At 47.3% G+C, this 17,395-nt stretch overlaps 7 protein-coding genes across 7 annotated transcripts; 3 read left to right on the top strand and 4 right to left on the bottom strand.

The window, feature by feature from the left end:
- Positions 1-36: 36 nt before the first annotated feature.
- Positions 37-1,471, bottom strand: IL334_006050 (uncharacterized protein; the record flags this gene model as incomplete). Its single annotated transcript, XM_062937755.1, has 7 exons — positions 37-190; positions 267-382; positions 446-693; positions 766-951; positions 1,035-1,063; positions 1,114-1,271; positions 1,337-1,471. The coding sequence occupies 7 exons, from the start codon at positions 1,469-1,471 to the stop codon at positions 37-39; spliced, it is 1,026 nt and encodes a 341-aa protein (XP_062793806.1).
- A 340-nt stretch (positions 1,472-1,811) lies between these two features.
- On the top strand, positions 1,812-3,201 carry IL334_006049 (uncharacterized protein; the record flags this gene model as incomplete). Its single annotated transcript, XM_062937754.1, has 7 exons — positions 1,812-1,930; positions 1,994-2,111; positions 2,185-2,328; positions 2,386-2,556; positions 2,615-2,771; positions 2,824-2,935; positions 2,991-3,201. The coding sequence occupies 7 exons, from the start codon at positions 1,812-1,814 to the stop codon at positions 3,199-3,201; spliced, it is 1,032 nt and encodes a 343-aa protein (XP_062793805.1).
- A 404-nt stretch (positions 3,202-3,605) lies between these two features.
- Positions 3,606-6,141, top strand: IL334_006048 (uncharacterized protein; the record flags this gene model as incomplete). Its single annotated transcript, XM_062937753.1, has 8 exons — positions 3,606-3,766; positions 3,855-3,929; positions 3,988-4,191; positions 4,256-5,315; positions 5,369-5,460; positions 5,526-5,756; positions 5,815-5,884; positions 5,935-6,141. The coding sequence occupies 8 exons, from the start codon at positions 3,606-3,608 to the stop codon at positions 6,139-6,141; spliced, it is 2,100 nt and encodes a 699-aa protein (XP_062793804.1).
- A 68-nt stretch (positions 6,142-6,209) lies between these two features.
- IL334_006047 (uncharacterized protein) lies at positions 6,210-8,672 on the bottom strand (the record flags this gene model as incomplete). The annotated part of the gene is made up of 11 exons (XM_062937752.1): positions 6,210-6,494; positions 6,543-6,772; positions 6,841-6,942; positions 7,001-7,130; positions 7,188-7,343; positions 7,408-7,481; positions 7,533-7,816; positions 7,877-8,013; positions 8,074-8,266; positions 8,319-8,442; positions 8,498-8,672. The coding sequence occupies 11 exons, from the start codon at positions 8,670-8,672 to the stop codon at positions 6,210-6,212; spliced, it is 1,890 nt and encodes a 629-aa protein (XP_062793803.1).
- A 426-nt stretch (positions 8,673-9,098) lies between these two features.
- On the top strand, positions 9,099-11,389 carry IL334_006046 (uncharacterized protein; the record flags this gene model as incomplete). The annotated part of the gene is made up of 10 exons (XM_062937751.1): positions 9,099-9,218; positions 9,284-9,481; positions 9,535-9,573; positions 9,623-9,726; positions 9,780-9,886; positions 9,966-10,267; positions 10,333-10,701; positions 10,760-10,787; positions 10,846-11,296; positions 11,353-11,389. The coding sequence occupies 10 exons, from the start codon at positions 9,099-9,101 to the stop codon at positions 11,387-11,389; spliced, it is 1,755 nt and encodes a 584-aa protein (XP_062793802.1).
- Positions 11,390-12,623: 1,234 nt separating this feature from the next.
- On the bottom strand, positions 12,624-15,161 carry IL334_006045 (uncharacterized protein; the record flags this gene model as incomplete). The annotated part of the gene is made up of 7 exons (XM_062937750.1): positions 12,624-12,720; positions 12,794-12,939; positions 12,995-13,226; positions 13,285-14,155; positions 14,215-14,896; positions 14,953-15,085; positions 15,142-15,161. The coding sequence occupies 7 exons, from the start codon at positions 15,159-15,161 to the stop codon at positions 12,624-12,626; spliced, it is 2,181 nt and encodes a 726-aa protein (XP_062793801.1).
- Positions 15,162-16,111: 950 nt separating this feature from the next.
- Positions 16,112-17,256, bottom strand: IL334_006044 (uncharacterized protein; the record flags this gene model as incomplete). The annotated part of the gene is made up of 7 exons (XM_062937749.1): positions 16,112-16,136; positions 16,205-16,268; positions 16,345-16,639; positions 16,726-16,818; positions 16,878-16,922; positions 16,973-17,132; positions 17,222-17,256. 7 exons carry the CDS (start codon positions 17,254-17,256, stop codon positions 16,112-16,114), a joined length of 717 nt encoding a protein of 238 aa, XP_062793800.1.
- Between the last annotated feature and the right edge of the window lie 139 nt (positions 17,257-17,395).

Raw genomic sequence — 17,395 nt, 5'->3', positions numbered from 1 at the left:
AATTGCATCCGTTGTGAAATGTAGTATCAACTTTGACTATGAAGAGATTTTTATTTGTCCGCAGTCGGGAACTTTGGTCTGACCAAATGCTGTCTCGGGGTTGTAAGGAAACCTTTTGACCCAATGTTCGGCAATGTCTACCCTACGAGCCAGCCAAGCCTCTGGCTTCGACTTGACATACGTGATGAACCTACAAGACCTGTCAATACCTGAATCATATGGGCGAATAAGTCTTCTAGTTAGAGGTATTGAATCTTTCAACTCACTTTTCCAGCCAGAAAATTCGATTAGGTCTTCCAATGATGTGGGGGTGGAGCAGGATTGTCATCATTTTACCTTCACCTGCCTCACCTTCTTCAAGCAGGCAGTCAAACGTGTCTTTCTGTATTCAGGTCAGCAAAGTATTGTGTGATACATTTCTTATTAACCTGGGTAGGAAGCTTACAAGGTGAGAGAAATAGTCCTTGGGACTCGCCCAGCCACTGCCTTTCATCTTGAACCTCAAATCCGAGCAATCATACGAGTATGGCACCATCAGCAGACCTTGGCCTTCCTCTTTTGTCGGACTAGGGACCCAATATGGAACATCGTCTGCACATGAGTCCGACGAGTAAACAACAGGTAGTTTTCGCTCCGCGTGAGCCATGGAGTAAAGCTTGACGGATAAGTTCGAACGACGTTCGACTAGCCAGCCTGGAAACATTGTCACTGCAGGTCAGCATATGCACAGCTTGAAATGGGCGTTAAAAAGCTATTTGCACTTACCTTTGGGTAATTCCTTATCTCCAGTCAAATCTTGCAGCACATCTATGCTCTTGTTGATAAGTTTGTCCTCCTCTTCTGGGTCAACGTAGAAATTGTCCCTGTAGCGGTGACCCCCAAGGGATAGCTCCGCGCCGCTCTCCACGATCGGTTTGACCCAGTATGGTGCTTTCTCGAGAGCTCGCGTGACTATTCTAGGTGTCAATAACACAGATCTCTTTGGACGAACGATGATGACAGGGCGATAACAGTTCCTCTCGATATCAACTCACATATATTCCAAGTGACCGGTATCTGGTAGCTGGGAGATGTGTCAGTCACCTTCGATGTTAGAGTCAAGGATGCGCATACCGATTAAAGAGGCTAAGAAGTCTGGGCACCCCTTCCCTTGCCCCATATTCATACATCATCTCATTACTCTCGTTTCGGATACCAGTGGGAGGTACTCTGGCAGGAATTTCAAGATAATCGGCGCAGAATGTGGAATCGCCCTCCAAAATGTTAAGCTCCTGAAAGGAAGAAGCATCGTCAGACAGCATCTCATATACGGTGACCTCTATTATCTAGTACTCACGGCTCCCATGTTATATTGTACGACGAAACTGACACAAACTTTGGCATCGCCTGGCCATTGAGGGTCTGGCTGATCGAAACCATAGCCCACAAACTCTCTTTCCAGCCATTCTTCAGTGTATTTGTCGACGGTCATTTTACCTTTGCTGAGAGCTTATGGTGTGATCAAATGATCGATATGATTTTTGAGGATGTCTCGCTAAGTTCAGATACTCGAGAGTTAGAATGGGACACCTGGATTTGTTTTGAACAGGATCAAAATGTCAGATAGATGACCGGAAGTCATCCGGCAAACGGCCTGAGCCGAAAGCAAACAACCCCGGATACTTTCCGAGCTGTACCTTTCCGCTTATACAACTGTTCTTCCATGAGTGTCGGACTTGAGATGCGATTCACTTTACATGTCTGTGTTAACAGCTTTCTGTTTGCATCGATCTCTTACAAGGATATCACCCCTTGACAAACGATCAACATCAATGACTGCTGATTACTACCTACCTCCTCGAGACTACGTGGGCTATGGAGAGGAGCAACGACCTGGAGTTTGGCCAGGTAACAAGAAGATAGCTGTATCATTTGTGTTGAACTACGAGGAGTGAGTAACTAGATGCGCTAGCAAAGTGCATTCGACTTGCGCTATTGACTGACAGATCCGTAGAGGAGCGGAAAGTACCCCTTGGAACGGTGACGACGGATCTTGCGCATTCTTACATGAACTGCATTATGATAGAAAGGCTACAACAGGAGGTAAAAGGGACGGGTTGGTAGAAGACATGGTGAGTGTAGTGTTGTAAACATGTTGTCGTACTACGCTGTATGCTCTGTTGAAGCTGACAACACAGGGCTCAGTTCGAATACGGCATCCGGCAAGGTCTTCCTCGATTGATAAAGCTATTTCGACAATACGGCTGGAAGTGGACGACGTGGACTTGCGCTCGCGCGTTTGAGGTGACTGGTCCATATCCCAAGATAATCGTGCAGGATGGGCATGAAGTGAGTTTACCTCTTTATGTCGAGGTGTTTACTTAAGTTGATCCCCTACCTTTAAAGATCGCTTGTCATGGGAACAGATGGCAGAATCATGGCTCAAATCTGGAAGAAGTCAAAGCTCATATCAACAAGTCTTTTGATAGACTACAAGCTGCGACTGGTTTGACAGACGTACCGACGGGATGGTTCGTCGGATCGGGACATCAAGCTCAGAAACTGGGCAGGGCAATAGTGAGTCAAGACATCACCACATACGCATGATCGTATGCTTAGCTCAATAATTATTCAGATCCACAAAGAAAGAAAAGTGCCTTTGCTGTATTCGTCTGATGCATATTCGGGTGATGAACCATGGTGGATACCCGATCCTTATGCAGAAGTTTACGGCGGTGAAGATCAGGGGATGCTGATGATCCCGTACTCTTTGTGCACCAATGATCACCTCTGTGAGGATCTCTTCCTCCTTCTTTCCCGAACAGCGCTGACATAGACTATCAGTCTTTGTCGCTGGTGCCGCGGGTGTTTCCGCACCGGACGATTGGTTCGAGATGCTCAAAGCTGAATTTGATACGCTCTACGCTGAGGGAGAAGCTGGATCTGCTAAAATGATGTACGTTCTTCGGGAACCGACACGTGCATTTCGCTCGTGCTGACACTCGATCCAGGACCATCGCGATGCATAATCGATTCGTGTGCAAGCCCGGCCGTATCATGGCACTGAAGCGCTTTATGGCATACATTGCCACTAAGCCGGATGTTTGGGTGTGCACTAGGAAGGAGATTGCAGATTTCTGGAGGGAGAAATACCCGTACAAAGAGGTTGGTCCCACATACAAGATGCACAGCGAGCATCTGTCTTCTTGGGGTGCAGTTTGAAACTAGATTTATAGGAGCAAGTTGAATGTATCTGTGGGATGATGAATTATATCAGAGACTATGGAAACTTGCTATTAGACAGATGCATTACCTTGCTGTATTCTGGCCGAGTAGCTCGATGCTCATACGCGGAGTGTTCTTTTTCCAAAGGTCGGCGATTCAGCACGGACCACGTGTGAGAGCAAATGTCTGGATCACGCGTCGAGTACTCCGTTATCATTGACATTTGATTGACAGTATATCCGCTTCTCGCTTCTTCGCGGTAAAAAGTCACTTCTCTAAGCTATTCATAGTTACACACATCTGTACCACTACCTCCCGGCCGCTGACTAAGGATCGATACCATCTTGCTCGTGGTCGAGCCGGGATTGTTACAAAGATTTTGGGATCATTGCAGCTCGATTATGCAGGCCAGCTCATCCAGTTCTCCTTCTCCTCGACCTGCCAAGCGGACTCGGACGGTAGAAGGTAGCCGCGGAAAGGACAAGAGAGAAAGATGCATCAACGCTTGCAATAGATGTAAAGCCAAGAAACTCAAATGTATCCGTTCTGATGACAATAACTTGTGGGTGCAATGTCGTGTCTGGATCCCCATTGTTATCCTTATCACATGCAGTGCACCAGAAGACTGATTTTCTGTCACACTGTCACAGAGACTGTGGACCTTGCATCAAAGCCTTGGAAGAATGCACCTTCGAAGACACAGTAATGCGACCAGGGTATACAAAGTGAGTCACGATGTGAGTCACAGACCGTTTCTGCCGTTCTCACCAATAAGCTCTTTAGGTATATGATAGCGCTCGAGAATCGCTGTGCCAAATTAGAGAAGGCTCTAGCAAATATCAATCCCTCTCATCCGGAAATTAATGATCATTATGACCCCAATAACAAAAACACCACGATCTCACGGTTAGACTTACAGCAATCGCTTCAATCGGAGGAGACAGCCATCTTACCATCTCGGCTGTCAATGACGTCTCTGCTCCAAAGGTTAGTTGTACTACGCATTCCATACCCAATGGAAGGTGCAGCTGATTTAACTGATACTTCAAAGCTCCTCCTCCGTTCGTCAAGCATGCCAACGACACCCCACAGATCTTGGCTCGGTGATGCAGCCGTCATCCCCTCCTCAGCTCCCCATCAATCCGAATCCAGTGGCACCCTCGATTATGGCCGCTGAGGACCTTCTCAATACTGTTTACTACCATATTCAATGTCGGTACCCTTTCTTGGATTGGAAACAGCTACGTCAATGGCACGCAGATCGGGATCGATATCTGCATACCCCTATAGATGGCTCATTGGGAGATCAAACGATTGCCTTCTTCCTCTGGGCAATATACGCGATAGGCGCTGAGCTCCAAGGTGCCCCCGGTCTCGATACGGCAGCATCCTATTTCGAGCAAGCTTGGAAGCATCTAGACACGATCGTCATTCCACATGATCTCACATCGATTCGCGCTGTACTTTTAGCTACCTTCTATGCCTTTCGAGCGACCTCGGGGCCTTCCTTGTGGCTTCTTAGTGGCATTGCGATGAGGTTATGTGTGGAGATTGGTCTGTACAAGAAAGGGCCGCAGAATCATAATCCTCTGGAACATGAGTGGAAGAAGAGGGTGTTCTGGTCAGCCTATACATTCGATAGATTGGTTTCGCACGCATGCGGGCGACCTGTGTCACTTTCGGACAATTTAATCGAGATTGAAATGCCCCTTGACGTCGACACGTCAATAGAGGATCCTGCGATCATTATATCCCACATGATCTCGCCAGGTGTGGATAAACTTTCACCGCGACCCACAAATATGACTTCAGCAATCGTGTCGATCAAGATGTATCGTATTCGATCGCGTATACACGGTGAAATGTTCACGCCTACGGCCCCTGCACCGACTCGCGAGGTGACTGTTGGGTTTCTTACTGAACTGGAGGAATGGCGACAAGCAATACCGAAGCTTGCGCTCGGAGAAAATATCCCAATGCAAGCAGAAGATCGTTTTCGTTGGCGATATTTCCTCTGTGTCCTCCTGGTTTTGAGGCCCTCGATATTGACAGCTACAGCGGCAGACCAGACTTTGTACCTCTGTGCAACAGCAGCAGCGGAAGCATGCGAAGTGAGTCATGATGTGTACATCGCGTCAAGACTCACACTCACCCGTTGTTGAAGCTTGACAGAACGGTTCATAAGGGTCCAGCCACCTGTCACACGACCGTGAGCTTGTGTCATACCTTGCTCTGCGGCACCACCCTACTTTACTGGTGATTATCTCCTTCGATAGTCTGTGTAGATCATTTTTGCCTGGAACGCTGATTTGAAGCTGAAGCTTGCACATCTGTCCAACGGTAATCTCGCAACGAGTCGCCGCTCGTGCTATCCGCGCATGCTCAGGCACTTTGGCAGTGTACAGTCAACTATTCAGTGAAGCGCGCCCCTTCTATGAGGTCTTCGAGCACATGGCAGATGAGATACTTGGAGAGCCAACCATAAATGGCAAAGACCGAGTCATCCGCGCCATGACAGCCTTATTCCATGGAAACTTCGAACCATTGGCAAAGTAGGTTATCTACCGACGCAAACAAGTCAAGTACGACTACTGACGACGTGCGCTTTAGCTTGTACGATTCTCTCAGAAGTCCAACGGCTGATACTTCTCAATCGCGATCCCCTCTGTCCGCAGCAGCAGTGAGTTCGGGATATTGTATGCTCGTTGCATATACTAATGAGATGTCCAGCGTCAGCCATATGGGCCAGATCCCAAGTATTTGGACTCGTTACAATCGACTGGTCTGACTCCATTCCTCACCGACACTCTGGGACCAGAGGTTGATTTGTCTACTCAGCTCACAACCAACAGCGGAAATGACGGGATCAACCCTCGAGAAACTCTTGACCTTGCATGGCTGAATATGGACAGTGCTCTTTGGGAATACATGACCTAAATGTTATCTATGCATTGGTATCTACCTGTATGGAGCATTCGAGAAGTTCCGTCTTATCCTTCCACCCTTTATGTTACTTTCTCTACTATCTCATGATGGGATTCACGCTTTTTTGCGTCTGAAAATGTTTCTTCACTTTGACCCGCTGTCATAAGGACAGAGTCGACTTCCGTGCTAACATTAGACACAGAGCTTTGGTTCCATGGTGCTGCTGTGAGCTGTGTGGGTGTTTCCGGTAATCTCTTGTCAGCTTCTGCATTCGTCCCCGAAAATCTTTCACGCTCATTGGTCGCCAGACGTCCAATACTTGTTCGTTCCTCAACCTGAGGCTGATCTTTCATGAATTCGACTTCCTAGAAAGAGTGTCAAGCGCACGAACTATCATCAAATTCATTACGTACCTGGATCAACAAACTCAAGAACAATGCCACGCCTGAAAACGCCGTGAAGGCAGCAAACACCATCCTCAATGCATCACTATAGGCATCCCTCACTTCGATGAGGACCGGTGCAGGTAAAGGCGGCAAGTGGGATAAGCCAGAGTCCAGCAACCTCGACTGTTGGGATTCGGTCAGGGCGTCAATTCTGGCGAAATGGTTTTTGATGACGGCCTGATAAATCGCGCTCGCGCCTGGGAAAGGGGAAGTGCTGTTAGGTTCCGAAGTAGACCATGATCTCACACACGGTGTGGTCACTTACATGCCAAGCCAAAAGACCCGCCCATTGACCGAAAGAAATTACGCGATGCTGTGATCACCGCTCTGTCTTTGGGTGGTGACGTTGCAAGTGCTGCTACAACAGCTAGGGAGAAATAAGAAATTCAATCGTATGCCACCCAGATTCGACGCGATTCACTCACTTGTCTGCAGACTGAAGCCGACACCTACAGAACCAATTTCTAAGATCCCCAAGATCAATCCAAGCGAGGAATCCGGCTTCCACAGCAATTGGAGACCTAGAGCAAGCGTCCATATAGCCGCGCCGAGAACCTGTTTGTCGCGAAGTAAGTGATATTTACCTGTCATCGTACTCAGGTTGTGACTCACGATGATACGCTTGTAATGATTAGTTTTCGAGATATACAAGCCAGCCCCTATACCCCATCCAGCTTGGGGAAGGGTGTAAACAAGCACAAATGCTCCAGATAGCAGAGGGGAGTACCCTTTCACATATTGGAGAAACATAGGAATATAGAAGATATTCTTCACTTGACGTTAGTGTTGATGTCAAACAATGATCATAGTCGCATTCCTGTTGTCCACTCACTCCAAAGTAGATCATGCCAATGAAGAATGACTGGATATTAACGATTGTTGGGGTTCGCATGCGGAAAAGACGCACTGGAGTAAGTCAGTGGGTGAATCACCTCATCGTAGAGGCAGCTAACTTACAGGGCAGAATCGGTAATTTGGCCAATTTCCACTCAACCAGCACGAAAAGAACGGCGCAAAGGCCTCCGCAGACTAGTAAGGCTATTACCGTAGGGTTTGACCAGGCGAAGGTTGATCCGCCTCCAGAAATGGGTACTAAGAGGAAGATGATAGACGCTGAAGACAGAAATACGCCGAAGTAGTCGACTTGTAGTAGTTTCTTGCGCATCGAACCGAAAACGGGTTTAAGTGGAATGATGAAATGGATAAGCACCATGGTGAGAACCCCGCATATGGTAGTTATACTATCATATCACGTTCTTAGGCTTAAGTATCCATGTGCATTAGTAAGCCCAGGAACTTACCGGAAAAGCCATCGCCAGTTGTTTGCCCCCGCCAGACCACCTCCCAAGAACGGTCCAATAGCGCTTCCTAACGATGTTGACGCTGATATAAGCCCTTGGTACTTTCCTCTTTCTTTGAGTGGAACGATGTCTGAGACCTTCAAGCGGATCAGCCACGCCTTTCTTCGTATCGTAGGTCAATGTAACTTGAAGCTCACGATGACCATGGCGATGTTATTTATGCCTCCACCTCCTATACCACTTATCGCTCGGAAAGTATAGAGCTGGATCGGTGACGACGCGAAAGAACACATGAGATTACCGACTGCCAGAAGAACCAAGGCTAGTTGAAGCATATTCTTACGTCCAAAAATGTCTGAAAGACGACCATATACGAGCTGGAAGGCGCAGCTAGGTCAATACCATCAGCACTCTCCAGCTAGAGGAGCACTGGAGGACACACTTAGCCACAAAAAACGAGGTACCGAGCCAAGCTATACTAGCTGAACCGTTCAAGTCGATACCGATATTAGGAGCTGCCGTTGACACCGCCGTTTGATCCATGAAAGAGACCACCAAAGCCGTGCCTAAACCCCATTTTCAACATCAAGCGACTTTGCCCATAACGAGCATGCCACCCACCTATTCCAGCATAAACGATCAATATCTTTCTTAGAGGCATCCGACTTGATTGATCTTGTATCGATATCTCCTTCCGGAGTTTGGGAAGGGTGTTGACCTGCTTATTGTCATCAACGGCTGCAATGACATCTGGTTCTGTCTTCTCCTCGTCTGTCAATGACGTTGCTCTTCCCATGTTTCAGCTTATAAGTATTGAAGTGGTAGGCCGTCTCATCCACCATATGGCTAGTTGTACAACATATGTACAGATATTCTCATGCATGCGTATCTACAGCGAGATGTGTCAAAAGATGGCCATTCGCGCCAGAGCTATCGTACCTGACTTCACTGGATGCCTCCAACCGTTCAACGACGCTGTTAGACGGTACGTTTCCGGGTATCGGAAGTTTTCCGGCGAACTGAACGACTGGATCATCTTTGAACAGTTCAAGACTCGGATAGCTTCCGAGAACGCTGATAACGGATCGATCTTTCAATATTCTTTTTGTCAAATCTATCCTCGTACACATATATATATATCCCGAATGTCGATCGCAAAACCGAGTAACTTCTTTAAGACTCTCGAGCAAAGAACTCCTAATCAGCGATAAGAGAAGTTGCAATGCAACGTCTACAGGATTTCAAGTCAGCTTTCGAAAGCAAACAAGCCCTTGTCAACTACCTAGAAGCTCCCCGTCCGGAGGGAGAAAATCTCTTAGAGCTTGAAGGGTTCAATAAACGGGCAAGTCCAGGAAAGCTTTCTTTGAGGTTGGCATACTCTTAGGCCCTCGCTGATGGACTTGATAGTGGAATAATGTTGATCTAGCACCTTCTCCTCCCCAGGATCGGAAGTGGACCCAGTGGACCTTTCTCGCCTTTTGGGTAGCTCATGCCGCCGGTGCCGGTTCTTGGACGGCAGGATCTAGTCTCATCAATGTCGGACTAGCGCCTCGAGATGCGTACCTCGCTATTGCAACGTCCCACTTATTGATCACTCTATTGATTGTATGTTCTCTTGATCACTATCGGAATGACCGTTATTGATGAGCGATTCATAGGTTTTGAACGGACGTGGCCCGGCCAGGTATCACATAGGGGTGAGCTACTTCGTAGATGACATCGAAACATTGCTCATTGGCACACCAGTTTCCCGTATTCGCTCGTACTTCCTACGGTATGTGGGGATCATATATGGCTATTGCCATGCGAGCAATCGTATGCATTATTTGGAATGGAACGAATTCATACTAGTAAGATTCTTATCACAGATCACAACCGATCATGAATGCTAACAACACTCTAGTGGAGGGAGATGTGTAAGTGTTGCACTTACCGCCATTTTTCCCGGCTACAAAAATATCCCACCTCTTCCTAAATCGGCTTCTATTTCTAGTCCTGACCTTCTCTCTTGTGAGTCATATCGACCACAGTGGAGATCGAATCGGCTTCGCTTGTCATTGACGAGCAAAGCTAACTACGGTGCATACAGTCTTCATTTTCATGGTTTTCTTCACTGGGATCTCCTTCGTGCACTCCCGAGACCTCAAGTGGTTCTACATTATCAAATCAATATTTGTCTTCGCCGCTATGCACGCCATTCTTATCTGGTGGGTGGTCAAATCGCATGGGGTAACATTTGCCTACATTGCTGTGGACAAACCAGTCTCCACGACTGCTCATATCTGGCTCGTCCTGAGAGCTTTCAACACGGGTCTTGGGACGGCCTCCAGTCTCACAGTCAACCAGGGAGATATGGCAAGATATGCGGACAAACCGGGAAGCGCCATATGGGTGAGTAACTCTGACATACTAGTCTTTTTTCCAATTCTCGTGCTCAAGTTCTTCCTGTCAAATAGACTACACTCATCGGCTACCCTATAGCCTCGGCTTTGCCCTGCTTATACGGCATCTTAGTTGCCGCTGCTGGGCGGAAAATCACTGGAAAGGCATTTTGGAACCTCTGGGATGTACTCGACTACATGTTAGAGCAATACCCACATAATCACGGCGCCCGATTTGGTATCTTCCTTTGTGCGATAGCCATCGCCCTCTCGTATCTAGCTGTCAATCTAGCGACGAACTCTCTCCCATTCGGTTCGGACGTTACCGCAATGTTCCCTCGATGGATGACCATCCGTCGGGGACAAGTGCTTTGCACCATCTTAGGAATCGCGATAGTTCCATGGAAGCTACTCAACAACGCTGCTGCTTTCCTGACTTTCTTGGTAAGTTTTCGAACCCGATCCATACTCTTGTTTGCTGATGCTAGAGTCTCGTCATCAGAGCGGTTACGGGTATTGGCTCAGTCCTAGTGAGTGAACGACAGATTTATATGTACATATATGTACAAGGATGCTAACCTATCGCAGTTGCCGCCATTATGTTCGTCGATTACTGGATTGTCAAAAAGGGAAACATCTCTACCCCCGACCTCTATATTGGCTCCTCTTCCTCAAGATATTGGTTTTGGAAAGGGATAAATTTAAGAGCCACAATTTGCACCATCGTCGCCCTTTTACCCTGCCTGCCTTCTCTAGCTTGGTCCATTGCGCCAACAAAAGTTCACATCGCCCCGGCGGCTCAAAATCTGTTCTACATTTCTTTCGTCATGACGTGGGCGATAGCCGCGGGGATGTACTATGTGTCTTACCTGATCTTTCCAGAAAAGGATCTGGCTCTGGACGAAAGAAAACTCGCCTTCGAAGAAATGGCCGATGAGATCGACAGACTGGAGCTAAATGGCGAGCTAGCTTGGAATGTACAAACCCAGACTCCAGTCGAAAGTATCGACGAAAAGGGCGATCAAGAAGATCCAGAAAAGTGAGTGCCCATCGGCCCTTTGGCGACGAGATTGCTGACTGCGAGTTGTGTTTTAGAGATACGACGACAAGCTATGTGCTTGCGGCTCGCTAAACCTAGGAGCAGTATTCGACGAATTTTCTCTCTGTCTGAGATTCTTTATTTAATCATCGGAGCAGCTCCTTCCAGATTGGGCTATTCGAATCTTGCCTAAGACATTGGCTTTCTTTTTCATAGGTTCGTTTATAGAAAATTACCATGACGATTTGTATGCATTCATATAAGAAGGATGATAATTCAGTCGGTATCAACAATCTGGCGTAGACGTTGATCGCAAAAAACGCGGCTTACATTGTGAACCACAACAATAGGGGCATTAAAGATCAGAACGGCAACGTATGTCCGAGCTACTACTGTAATAGACGAAGGTGTGAGAGAATCCTAGCTATGGTAGGTGCACCATTATCTGACTCACTATTCCAAGCCGACCAGACATTACCTTACTTGTCTGACTGTCTTTCGAGAGCTCGCGCTACACGCAGTAGCAGGAACCAATCACATTTTGTCCAAGCTTGGTTCTCTTGTAAATTGGTTTGGATTTCTGAGTGTACAGCCTGATCTGAAGAGCAGTTCGGACGATGATACAACCCCAAATCACTTAGGTTGTTTGTCTTTCGAGTCTCGTATCTTTGCTGTGACAGCGCTGGTGAGGTGATAGGTAATTTCATAGTATTCGGAAGGATGAGACCTGCACGTTTCATGTCATATTACATTTGCATACTACCTCAAATGTCGCGTGCATGATTCTTCTTGTATTTCCCTCCACACTTCGCCCTTTGTCACAAGTGCCAATCTCATAAACGATGCTGTTCACTCTTCCCCCAAGAAAATGATTCAAAGCCCAGACAGTATTAGAGAAATGAAGTATAGCTGAACAAGCAATCAAGTAAAGCTGAAGCAATTGCTAACTGCTGATATGAATCAAGAAAGGCTCATGACTCTAATGAGAGAGATTCCTTCATCTTCTCACTCCAATCACATAGCTCGGTCTTTGTTGTCATCTTCGATAGGAGATCAGGCCTCGCTCATCCTCCTTTTCTTCTTCGCGCCAGTCTTGTTTTCGTGCAGAGTCGCTAATTCGTCCTCATCGTCTGATCCACCCTGCCCTTCAGTCGGTTTCTTATCGAATACGCCTGTTTCTCGCCAACAGTACGTCCTCACTTTCTGCCCGCCATTATGCTGGAGGGAGTAATTGAGTTGGTCAAATCAAGGACGACACATATGTAGCACGATTACATGCACTTCCCTCGTACGTTCTCACGGAAGTGGTGGACACCGCAAGATCTCTTTAAGCTGAGTAAACATTCGTATCTTGCGCGAACGATGATGAGTTGACTCCTTGAATTTCTTCCTGTGTCATATTTTGGGTAGCCAATATCTCGATTCTGAGGAAGATCAACAATCAGCAGCGCAAAGCGAATCGCCTAGAGCGGCTCGAGGCTATACGATGTCACTCACAAGAACTGGTCCCAATCGACAGCATTTGGATCTAGATGTGACTGAATTTGTTGCTGTGGTCGCATCGGTACAAATACGTTATTGATATCAAGGCTCGGGTGCGCTTGGAGAATATTCTCCATAGTCTGAGCATAAGACGATCCCATCTACACGGTTTCGCAATCAGCCTTGCACGACTCTTGAATGAAAAGTATCACGGACCTTGGACACTGAACGCATTTCGCGAATCCTTTGGATACTTTGTGATATCATTGTCCGCCATTCTTCCGCTGATGGATGCTGTGGTTCCCAAACCACCGATAATAGCAATGTCAGACTTGACTGCACTTCGTAGAATAGCAGATACCATTGTGATCCACGATGTAAATCTCGGTCCGGCCCTCCATATGTACGCAGTTCTCGTAGGGAGTCCATTGCCAACAAACGACAGGCACTACACAAAGTCAATCAGCCTCGGGAGGTTGTTACATGTTTGCCGTGAAGCGACTTACTCAATAACTTCTGACAAGGCAGTCCCAGCGTTATGGGGTCCGCTTGAATTCCAGGCAGCTGAAAGAAGGACTGGTCGATACAGTATCGAAGCAAAATCTCTCGCTCGCCAACTCTGAATGGCTCTTGCCAAGCGAAACGGTCCAGGTGTTCCCGGTTGCATATATGCAGGATACGATTGAACATCTGCGAGGAATGATTCACCACACCATTTTATCTGATCGATCGTAGGGTATGGAAGAGATCGAGATATACGGTCTTGTAAATGGAGCAACTTCTTCGCAAGCTTCGTCTGCATGACGAGTGCGGTGTAGAGTGCTACGCGATCCACATCTTGCGGGAGAGCTGAGTCGGCAACAGTCAAGTCATCATCGTCGCAATTCACAGGTTGTCGAGTGAGCAGATAGGAAGCGTGTCCAAACCCGTGCGGCCGACCAAAACAAGTTGAACATCCAGCCTCGAGAGCTACCAGTCCCCACCACAATCTAGTACGAATCTCTCCATCTAGCGGGTTGGTCTTGGGGTGTCCGGCTGAAGAATGAATGCCAAGTGCAACAGCCATTCTGATTGCGGTGCCTAGACAAACATAGCCACTGTTAGGCTTATTATTTCGTTGTAGATAATTCGCCATTATGGCGAGACCTTGTACAAGCTGCATTGATCCCTCTTCGACCATCTCCGGTTGATATGCTTGCCTTGCAATTTCGTAGTAACGATATCCGTTATCGTCGTTCTCGCTGGTAGCTTGATCAAAGGCTCCCATGGCAAAGATCATGAAGATCAGAACTCGACTCCCGCCGCTAGAGGGCAAGGGCAGTGCTCCTGTCAATTGAGCACGAATAGTCGGTTCGTGGACAATCGGAATGATGGCATCTGTTTTGAAATCAACCTTATCAGCCAATTTGTCGCATCAGTCTGAATCCAAAACTCACGGAAATATTGGAAGAAGGAGTCGACCAATGGACGAAACTCTATATACCGAGGCAGACGAGCAGGTCCCGAAAGCGAAGGTGGGCTGGCTGTTTCATGACGTATGTTGGGACCTGATTGATGATTCATTGTAGTGGGAAGAAATTCATGGGCAGTGGGGTCGTTGAGCGGCGATAACAACGAATCTCGCTTGACCAATCTACGTAAGACAAGGATCAACATCGCCAATGATGACATGCCAATATAACCAGCGCCAGCTTTCATTTCCATCACTGTATCCAGTTTTATCGCGCCGAGACCGTCGAGTTGGCCGGGAGGCGTATCGTAATCTTTTGCAGCATGCGGCTCGGACCAGTCACTGGCAGCCGGTTGCGCAGCCGATTGAAAATCGTAGACTTTCTGGAGAAAGGGTGTGTTCATTGGTGAGGCGGCTCGAGTCGGAGGGTAGGCCTCGTGTGCAGGAGGGTAGGCCTCGTGTGCAAGTTCTGATAGTGGTGTGTGGGATGAAGCACTAGGATGAGAGGGTTGACTGGTGGCTGTAGTATTTGGAATGAGCACTAGCGAGTCTTGTTGCAAGTCTTGTTGCAAGTGCGGTTGTAACAGAATAGTGTTCTCCGGCATGATAGTGAAGGTGTTCTCTGTGGGCAATGGGGGCAACTCTACGTTGATTGCCGGTTCAGGGAGCTAAACATCTTAACGCTCAACATTAAGCTAATTGTTTAAGATGAGAAAATTCTCACCTGCCGCAGTCCCAGTGAGTCGATCGCTTGTTGAGCAATGTCTCTTGGGTAAGAAGAGACGGAACGAGCCACTGCTTGGTCGAGCGGGAAGTTGGGAAAAGCGGCGTCCCAGAGATTAGTGTGAATTTCGATTCTGGGAACAATCAGCACTAGGTAAATCGTGTAATAGTAGGGAGGGCTTGCACGTACAGATCCTCCAGCTCGGTCATCCTCCTTCTGGTGAGTGGACTCCTAAAGCCCGAGTCATCGTCGTCGCAACCCCTCTTATCCTGACGACACCTTAGACAAGGACGATTACCATCACAAGAGAGTTTGCGGGTTCCTAAAGGGGACATGAGCTGGAGCTGATATGGCTACACTTTTTACTCCACCCAATCGAACTCACGACATGCCCTGCATGCTAAATTTGCTCTCAATCGTTTGGCCGGGTAATTCCTCTTCTCTGATACTGTCGTTGGCGTCATAGTCCTAAGCATTGGGTCAACTCATCAAGCTGGGACAGAATCGATTTCTTTACTTTATCGATTTCATTGTGAATGTGATCTTTATTTGTTATTGTTCAGGATTCTATGTCACGAGAAACTCATTAAGTGAGAGGAATTAATAAGCAAGTTGCCGGCGGAACCTGCCGGGAAATTTCCCATAAAGCGTCCTCAGCCCTTTCCTCCTCTTGTCACGAGAAGGCTCAGATCCGATAGATCAGCATATCAACATTGACAACAGGATGGCGAGACAGCCAGAGAGGAAGCAAGTGAGCGTTAGCGAAGGGAGTTGTTTCTGAAGATTGGAAAGTTATCTCCGAAAGTCTCAGATGTTCAACTCCTCAACGGAGTCAACGTTGGCTCAGAAAACGGTCGTGACAAGCCACGCTCTGCTGATGAACAAAGCTAATTTATCCCCAAGCTCAGGGTAGTAAGGCAGACGACCAGATCTGGAAAGTGAAGCAGAATAGGGCTTATGCACACGTCACTTGACCTGAATGAGTTCGCTTCGTGCACTAATCATTGAACACATATTGCTGTTGCTAGCATTGCAGGGATAAGATTTATGCATTAATTTGTGATTCACCTTGCTTGAGAAGGACCGGCTGTAAGTTATGATAGTCTATGCACATGTATGCTTTCTAAAGGATCACAGACTGGCTGAACCTCTTTTCCAATTACCACTTGTTTTGAGCGCCATCACTGGGAATCACAATATATGATAAGCATAATCTCCCGTCACCTCACATATCCGATCCATGATAACTCACTATCTCATTTGCTTACCACCGTGGGTGTCCCTGGTCGACTCATCGATGACTTTGATTAATCCGGCTGTGAGATGCGTGTATATCAGCTATTTGCAACTGACTTCACGTGGGGAGCCATCCGCCCAAGATGTTCGACTCACTGGTTGATTCATCAATAGTTAATGGAGGCAAGTCCACGCCAGCATTCTTAGCGGACGCTTTACCCATATCAGTTTGAGTCCATCCTGGATCGAGAGGGAAGATGACGAGATCGGGTTCTTCATAATGAGCAAAGTGACCCAAATAACTCGCCCCAGACTTGCTAATACCATATGTGACCTCGTATCCTCTTGGAACTTGATCTATGGTGGCTGATCCAGAAGAGATGAAAATGAATTTTCCTCCCTTCTTAACGTATGGAACGGTAGCTTGGAAGAATGCAAGGAAACCAAGGACCTAAGCCAAATTCCGTCAGCGAACTGCCGGTGATATGTCGTAGCTGGGAGTTCTGCGTAAGGAGTAACGATCCGGAAAACACTCACATTGACTCGCCAATGCTCCTCGAACGCCCAGAGGGGCACATCACGAAGTTTCGCGTATCCTTCTACCAACAAGGTCGCGGCGTTACAGATAACCTGATACCAGACAATCAACGATCCACCTTTCTATGCAAAAGCAAAAAGAAAACACTCACAACATCGAATTGAGTTATGCCTTTTGATTTGATCTCCTCGACAGCCTGTATATGAATGAGCGGTGGCGCAAAGGCAGTCGAAGTAGAAAACTCACCTGAAGACAACCGTCTTTCTTCGCTTGGTCCATCGTGACGACCACCACTTTTGATCCTGATCCTACATCCACTTTAGGCATCCTGCTTGGGTCTCTAGCGGTGACTACGACCGTGTAGTTATCCCTGGCAGCATATTTTTGCACTAGACCGAGTCCGATACTGCGTGAAGATTATGAGATTAACGCGCGGCTCCACCACCGGAGGACCTCCTGGTATCGATGGAGTGGTAACAAAAGCAGCAGACTTACCCTCGGTTTCCTCCTGAAATCAGTACTGTAGTCATGTTGGGGCTTGAGGTTTCACTGCTTGCAAATAGGTATTAGGTTATTGAGAAGAATTTTCTATACCCATCCATATCTTTCATATAAATGACAAACACGATATATTGGAATGTAAATACTGCTTTCCCAATCTAACCGGAA

This window comes from Kwoniella shivajii, chromosome 8 (genome assembly GCF_035658355.1).
Source record: "Kwoniella shivajii chromosome 8, complete sequence".
Taxonomy (NCBI): Eukaryota; Fungi; Basidiomycota; class Tremellomycetes; order Tremellales; family Cryptococcaceae; genus Kwoniella; species Kwoniella shivajii.
The sequence above is the reverse complement of the archived record's forward strand: the minus strand, read 5'-3'. Positions and strand labels throughout refer to the sequence as shown.